The following is a 7,401-nucleotide window of genomic DNA, read 5'->3' on the forward strand; positions in this document are numbered from 1 at the left end:
TATTTCGTTCGCGAACAAATAAAATAGACGACTCAATTTCTAAAGACGAATTTTACCTTCGCGTGTCCTCCGTGTGTTTTCTTGTGAAACAAAAAAACAATCGAATTATGTTACTTACGTACAGGAAGTAGTTAAGATAAGGCACAGCCTCCGCAGCAATTTTTAAATCACTGTCGGCGAGAACAGTCACGGAATCCTCCATCATGTCCAGTGGTTCGCTCAATCGAGCCGAGACGATACTAGCCGAATAATAATTGTACATTATCCAGCAGTGTACCGTCAACTGGAAAAGCGCTATGCGACTGGCTATACGTTTTGGTAGAATGTTCGCACCTGTGGAGACGCAATAATCGAGTAAAAATGTTGAGAAAATAAAATTGACTGAACATCTGTTACCTAAGAACATTTATTATTATCAGTATCATTAAACTTAACGTTTCGACCATTTCTGTTCGTGAAAATTGATTTCCTTGTAGACGGAACCAAACGATTTCATAATTTTGATTTCGAGCATCGATGTACATAGTTTAAATTGTTTATTTTGCTCGAAATATTTTGTTGGATCGCGAAGTACGGGTATGTAGAAGCAAATTTTGTTGGAGTGGGTCGAAATAGTTTAATAATAATAAATGCTTCGGAACCACGGGGTGATAGTTATTTTTATCTCTCGATAATTATTATTAATCGAATGCACACCCTGCTGAGACACAATTCCTATCGACAACACCACTGCTCCGGAATACTTTTCTCTCTTCCCGATTCCCTCGCGATTCATCACTGTTTTTATGACGAATATGAAGAATAACCCAAAACCCGCGAACATGTACCACGTATGTCGCGTGAACGGCTTCAAGAAGATCTCCATTTTGATCTTGTTGCTCGAGGTCGACAGCAGCATGAAACAGGGCCTGATAGAAAGAACAATTAGACAATTACTCTTACAATTAGATAAAACTTCGCTCGAACTTGCTAAATAGAACTAAATAGCGCTCGAGGTTTCTTGAAAATAAAATTCAAGACTATTTTCGAATTTGTCTTCTGATCACCCACGAGATTGCAATAATAAAAATACCCTATCGAGATATACCCTGTTAGAAGAATCCTAATGACCGTGAAATCTTCTTAAAAAATGACCTTAAGTAAAACATGGTCCCACGATTACATACAATCCTTCGAACAGTGCAACATTTTGTCTTATAGATCTTCTTAATAAAATTAAAAGAAACATTTGGCTGTTTCACCCTGTATTTTAAAATTCTCTCACCGAATCGGCCACGCTGCGCCGATTAGGCTGGCATAATCTAATCGCTCGGAAACCATAATCCTTGGATTGCTAGCGAAATCGATGTAATTCGACTGCAAGAACTCGAAAATCAAACCGTGCACGCTGTGTCTGTCCCAATAAATGATTTCGGATGCGTGTACACTGGAAACGAAAGTATTGTAGCTTCGTCATTGCGCCAGTAGGAATAAAACGTAATCGCACAGGGCTTCTTAAACTATGGATCGCGAGATTTTAATGTAAAATAGGGCGTATAATTTTTGTAACTATAATAAATACAATTTCGCGACATTTCGTGCAATTTTTAATTTCTTATTTTTCTGCGTTTTCAAACGAACTCTAAAACTATATTTGTTCATATGCATATCTTTTTTTTATATTTTTTGGGTCGCGACAAAAAATCACAATCGATGAAGGGGGTCGCGAACGAAAAAGGTTTAAGAAGACCTGTAATAATACAGTAAGGTTCTCTTTGCGTTACCTAAAATTAAAGAGATCTCCCGTGTGCAGGATCATTGCGTGCACAAATTTGTGCATGCTGTCCAAGGATCTTGTATTAATGTCCTGCATGTAATCCTCGAGACGCATGTCTTTCGGCCTGTACTGTATCTGAATATAAAATGGGACACGTGTTTTTTTTTTTTTTCTATGCGATTTTTTCCCTTTAATAGGAAACGTAATGGAACGTCTACTATATACATTGTTAATAGTCGTATCAACGACGTGAATTAAGATATTGGGCAGGTTATTGGGCCGGTGTTGAAATTTGGCGCGAAATAGAAAAGCTTTGAGTAATTGTTTCAAAGGTTGCTTCAACTCGTATCAATTTTGTAATTACAAGTAGAATTAAATTATTACAATTATAACACATCAAGTGACAATAGCGTTTATTAAATACCGCGTTTGCACAATTTCGCTGCAACGACTGATAAATGAAAAGGTGGTATCACACGAACGTTAACCGAAATTTCGCTGTCCGATTGTCCAATAATTTGATTAATGGATTGGAGAAGGGAATCTGGAGAAGGCAAAGGAAACTCACCACGCCGGATATTTTCAATCTCAATCCGTGCATGTTGGCTCTTCTATTAATTAAAGGCTGCGTAAGAGTGATGTTCAGGCCGGAGTCGCGGTGCCAAGTGCCAAGTTCCGTGACGTTCAACGAACCACCCCTGTATTTGCAATGGTTGAACACGTCGTACAGGTCGTAACCGTTTCTGTTCGATATAGCGAGGACAACGTCCGTCACCATGTTGTAAGCACTGTCGTTTAACGCAGGCACGCTTTCGCTGTAATTCGAGCCCATCACTAGCCAGTTGTACGAGTAATCGTACATTCTGTACTTGGAGCTCTGGATTTCATGAAATTTATAAACGTACACGTTACTCGCTATCCTTTTCGTTTACTTACAAGGGAAACATCAGGTAACTCGCCCTGGGATTTCGATGACAATGTTTTTGTTATATTCTGGAGGTGAAAAAAAAGAGATACGTGAAGTAATAAATTTGTGAAAATTGAAATTTATTTATATTTCAGTTTCGAAGTAGAAATTATATTATCACGGTATAAACATTAATGTGAATTTAATTTTAAGGGACTCGTAATTCAAGCAGTAATATTTGAAATGATAATATAAGTTAACGTATTCGAATTTTCAATCGTATAAATTAAAAATTTCATTGGAGATAATATCGACAGTATTTGAAATTTCTAGTTTTTCAAACAATTAGTAATAGGGGAAGAAGTCTAAACAAACATCGGAATGTGAATGTGAATTTTTTTTTTTACGAAAAAGAATTTTCAATTTTCGCAAATTTATTACTTCGAAACTAAGGCCTGTTCGATCAAGCGCCGGGACACGTATCTCTTTCTTTCACCATTAGAATAATCAAAAAAATTGGCATCGAAATCTCAGGGTGAGTCACCTGAGCTTCCCTTGTTAGACCGCAAAGGGTTGGATAGAGTAATTTTTACTTTCAAGGAACGAGATCGAAGTCACCTATCAATCGAACGAATTAGTCCGTTTCTGATACACGACTAGAAAATTGAATATCAAAAGGGAGAATCACTCGTGTTTCCTTCTTACCTCGCCGAAAATTCGATAAGCGGTATCGTTGAGGCAACGCAGATCGACGACGACGCCCACCGTCCACGTTTCGCTCCTCAAGAACCTGCGGAAGTCGATCTTCACGGTGGGTTCCCTTATTATTGTAAATATTCCCGTGGTGCTCAGCGTTTTCAGCAGATCAAAGTCGCCTGAGCCGAGTCGTGCGTCGCCGCAAACAAACAACAATTAACCATTATCCGAACGATTTATTCTAATGTTTCATTCTACTAAAAATTTGTCGAATTACATCGTAACATCTTTGATCTTGATACCAGAAATCGAATAACTTATGATACGGTGCGAGAATACAGAAAATGGCTTTCGATAACGGAGATTATTTGAAGAAATGCATACCTATCGTGTCGCCACAAGAAAATCCCACGACATTTCGCACCCTTTTGTGCACGAAATAGTCGCGAATGAAAATATGATCTTGCGCGCTCGAGAGCAAAACGAAAAACGACAAACCAAAACAAACAGCGTACATCGCGCGAGTGTTTTTCACGTTTTACGAGCAATTACGATTTTCCTTCCACTCTCCGTGCAACGTTGGACGCGTTGAACGGATTATTTTAACGCAACTCGTTCGGATCATGCATAGAATGCAGCAGGACCTCGTTTAGTATTCCGTTGCACGAAGACGGACTGTCAAACGTATTTCAAACGACTCGGCAAATTGCCCGAGTCACGGAAGGGATCTATAGAAATCGATTAATTCTTCATTGGACGTCTCGTCAGAATGCGACACACGAGTTTCGATGGACGCAAGCTAAGTTTCGTATGGACGGAATATTACAATGTCTGAGACAAAGCCAGCTGTAACAAGCACATTGCGAGCATATTTATGTGTGTTTCGACGTTGTAACTTCTCATTGGCGAATTATTCAATAAATCAGGGCTTCGATTCGAATTCAGTAAATTATTTAGGGTAACGAGGGGTAGTCCCGTCCGTTGCAAAAGAAGTAAACTTCACGTTATTTTATCATACTTATTTCGACGTATCCAGAAGCAGTAACATTATGTTAGATACGAAACTAATTATGAATGTTTGTGCATTAATATTTGTTTTATTTCGTTTTATTATTACATTCAATGCCTCCGATTATATACCTTCGAGTATTACATTCTTTTGCTAAATTACTCACAATTTCACACTTTTTTAAACGTTCGATATTGTACAACTTATTAGTCTTAGTGCCGTCTTTTAACGATGGTGAAAATAAACAATATTAAATACATACGTACGTAAATCACTCTACGTTTGGATAACTGAAGACAATCGACGTTCTACTTTCGTTTAAAATTAAAGAAAAAAATCGTATATACGTTCCACACGATTCTAAAGATCCTCACAAAGAACTCTTCACGAACCATCGCGATTTAAGTTCTTTTGCGCATCCATCCATTCCTTGAACAAGGTGAATTTTTTCAGCGACTGTAGATTAGCGTTTTGCGGAGGCGGTGTACTTCCGTCGATCAAATGTTTCTCTTCCGTCGCGGCGCTCGATATCCTGTAAAATAAAGAGTCAACGATCGTCAACGTCGATAATCAAACTTCTTCCTCTGTGTGTTCAATTTACCGCGTAGGCGCGACCATGTAGAAGAGATTCTCCGTCGCGCAGACGAGCAACGAGAATCCCACGGAAATACACAAGAACACGAATACCGGTGCAGCTTCTTGTATCGATAAAGGTTCGGCGATAAGTAGATTGTTAGGACAGTATGGTTTTCTGGCTGACCATCGTTTCCATTCGCGGTTTTGAATACCAACGTTGCGGATCTTCGTCAATCTGAAAAACGTGATCATTTACGAAGGATTTTTTGTATTTCTATTACTTTCTACATTGAGATTTCTTGACGAACACGGGTTTTCAGAAAGAAGCTTTAACTAACAACAAGCCTTGGCTTCTTTTTATTAGCTTATTCGTTTTTCAGCTTTTGAATTTGTTTGGGGACCCCTGAGGCTCATTCGCAACAACCCTCGGACACGGCGAAACTTTTTTAGGGTCTAGAATCTCCAAAAAAAGTTTGGACCAGATCTGAGTTTACACGATCGTGTTATCCCTTGTAAGTATTTACCTCTTAAACGGATAATATAGACACGCCTTTCGCAAAGAATTCAGATTATTTTTCTCGACGCGTTAATTTCTATATGAAAATCAGATTTACCCAATTTTCATAAATTCGGTGAAAGGGCTTTTGCGCCTGGCGAAAAACGCCAGGACCGTGCGGAACAGATGAACCTCCGTGAGCTCGCAGATGCTGCGGTCGTTGAAGTGATGTTCGATGTACGGATAAGCATTGTCACTCATCGCATGATAAGCCAGAGTTCCTTCCGCTACACGGTTCAGTCCCTCCTCTAGGGGCAAGTACCTGTTGTATTCGGGTATTTTCGTCCAACGATTCTCGTAAAAGTATCTCACTTCTTTGTCTGGCACCTAACAGGCAAGAAATTGTGTTGCATTCGATCGAAGCAGAACACTAAATTAAAACGGAAACTTTTAAGCGGGGAAGCCGCGCCGGAAGTTTGAAAAAATCGATCTTTTTGTCTAACTTACAGCCTTAAAAATAATATCCGAGTATGATTTGAAAACTATACGTACTATTGTCTACGTCGTATTATTAATTACGCATATATTAGATTTTTAACAAGTTTCTAAATTGTCGGTTTCGCGGCACGCTTAAAGTTTTGTGTTTGCTATTTTATCTTCGATACACTTTCCAAAGTGACGTTACCTCGAGGAAGGAGCGAATGTACGGCGTTGGTTCCACCGCGAGTTTCATGTTGCTTTTCATCAAGCTGATCAAGGAGTCGTTCATTTTCTCGCCTTTGTTCTTCAAACGATTCGACACGACGCTCGCCGAGTAATAATTAAAGATTAATACACTGAACAGTAGAATTTGTAGGAAAGCGATGCGGGCTGCGATGCGAGACGGGATAAACGCGGAACCTGCGCACGATGTGTTTCAAATTACTGAATTTTCGTAACTGCAATGCTTGCGATGATAATGTTATTAGTTTGAAAACCTTGCTGCGACAAAGCTCCTATCGTTAGTATGAGAGAAAGACCGTAGCTCTCCACGGAATTGCGAATTCCTTCCATCCTTATGAGAAGAATTAATATCGAAGTAACGATCGCTGTCATGCCGAGGATCGAGTACCACACCTTCGGGGACAACGGCTGCAGAAATTGACCAGGCTTTACTTTCATGGATGAAATCGTCCGAAACATAAAGCATGACCTATAAAAAAAACAAAATACAGCGTCGTTACCGAAATTAAAAATACGAAGATAATTTCTTTCTTTTAATTAAGGTTTTACGTCGCATCGACATCGAGGTCATTAGCGACGTATTCGGGAATAACCTGAATTTTGTAGAAAAGTTTGGTTTCGTTGAGGAATTGAATGGTATCTGTATTAAAAAAAAATATGAGATGTTAAACAACGAGACACCGATTGCATACCGTATCGGCCACACAGGCCCAATTATGTCTCCGTTATTCAATCTATCGATCTTCATTGCGACAGGGCTCGCCGAAAGGTCAACGAGTTTCCTTTTAAAAGCCGCGAAAACGGGGCCGGAATTATCGAATCTTCTTCGCGCATTTATTTGCATGATGTCCATGCTGCGAAAATAAAATCTTGAAAATGTATAGCGCGATCGAACTAAACCGTTTATTAGCGGGATACTTTTATATTTACGTGAAGTTGAAGAGGTCCGACAGATGATTCAGGAGCACGTATAAGAATTTTGATCTGGCGTACTTTGATTTCACGTTGTACTCCATCATCATATCGTGGAGCGACGTGTTCTCGGACGAGTAACTGATCTGCAAGACACGGCGTAATAAATTAGATACATTAGATGTTGCGAGATTTTTCGCTGAAATATTTAATATTCTCTTTTATTTATGTTACTGCGGAGCATCCAGTTTTTATGAAAAACATAGTGTATAATTTTTGTAACTATAATAAATACTATTTCACAACTTTTTGTGTCATTTTTAATT

The 7,401-nt window shown here is 39.0% G+C and overlaps 2 protein-coding genes across 2 annotated transcripts in view; both read right to left on the reverse strand.

The window, feature by feature from the left end:
* Window positions 1–3,961, reverse strand: part of LOC128874990 (ionotropic receptor 75a-like) — a 5,953-nt gene extending 1,992 nt beyond the window's left edge. The window contains exons 1-7 of the mRNA XM_054120247.1: window positions 3,744–3,961; window positions 3,369–3,538; window positions 2,325–2,633; window positions 1,764–1,891; window positions 1,265–1,426; window positions 697–908; window positions 110–333 (exon numbers count right to left, since the gene is read on the reverse strand). Coding sequence (XP_053976222.1) covers window positions 110–333; window positions 697–908; window positions 1,265–1,426; window positions 1,764–1,891; window positions 2,325–2,633; window positions 3,369–3,538; window positions 3,744–3,876 — 1,338 coding nt within the window. The 5' untranslated portion in view covers window positions 3,877–3,961. The remainder of the gene's footprint in view (window positions 1–109; window positions 334–696; window positions 909–1,264; window positions 1,427–1,763; window positions 1,892–2,324; window positions 2,634–3,368; window positions 3,539–3,743) is intronic.
* Window positions 3,962–4,451: 490 nt separating this feature from the next.
* The window catches only part of LOC128875152 (ionotropic receptor 75a-like), a 4,610-nt gene continuing 1,660 nt past the window's right edge, over window positions 4,452–7,401 (reverse strand). Inside the window, exons 4-10 of the mRNA XM_054120524.1 lie at window positions 7,094–7,229; window positions 6,856–7,017; window positions 6,418–6,632; window positions 6,126–6,340; window positions 5,559–5,827; window positions 4,970–5,179; window positions 4,452–4,900 (exon numbers count right to left, since the gene is read on the reverse strand). Of these exons, the coding sequence (XP_053976499.1) occupies window positions 4,753–4,900; window positions 4,970–5,179; window positions 5,559–5,827; window positions 6,126–6,340; window positions 6,418–6,632; window positions 6,856–7,017; window positions 7,094–7,229 (1,355 nt within the window). The 3' untranslated portion in view covers window positions 4,452–4,752. The remainder of the gene's footprint in view (window positions 4,901–4,969; window positions 5,180–5,558; window positions 5,828–6,125; window positions 6,341–6,417; window positions 6,633–6,855; window positions 7,018–7,093; window positions 7,230–7,401) is intronic.

Source organism: Hylaeus volcanicus, chromosome 4 (genome assembly GCF_026283585.1).
Source record: "Hylaeus volcanicus isolate JK05 chromosome 4, UHH_iyHylVolc1.0_haploid, whole genome shotgun sequence".
NCBI classification, from domain to species: domain Eukaryota; kingdom Metazoa; phylum Arthropoda; class Insecta; order Hymenoptera; family Colletidae; genus Hylaeus; species Hylaeus volcanicus.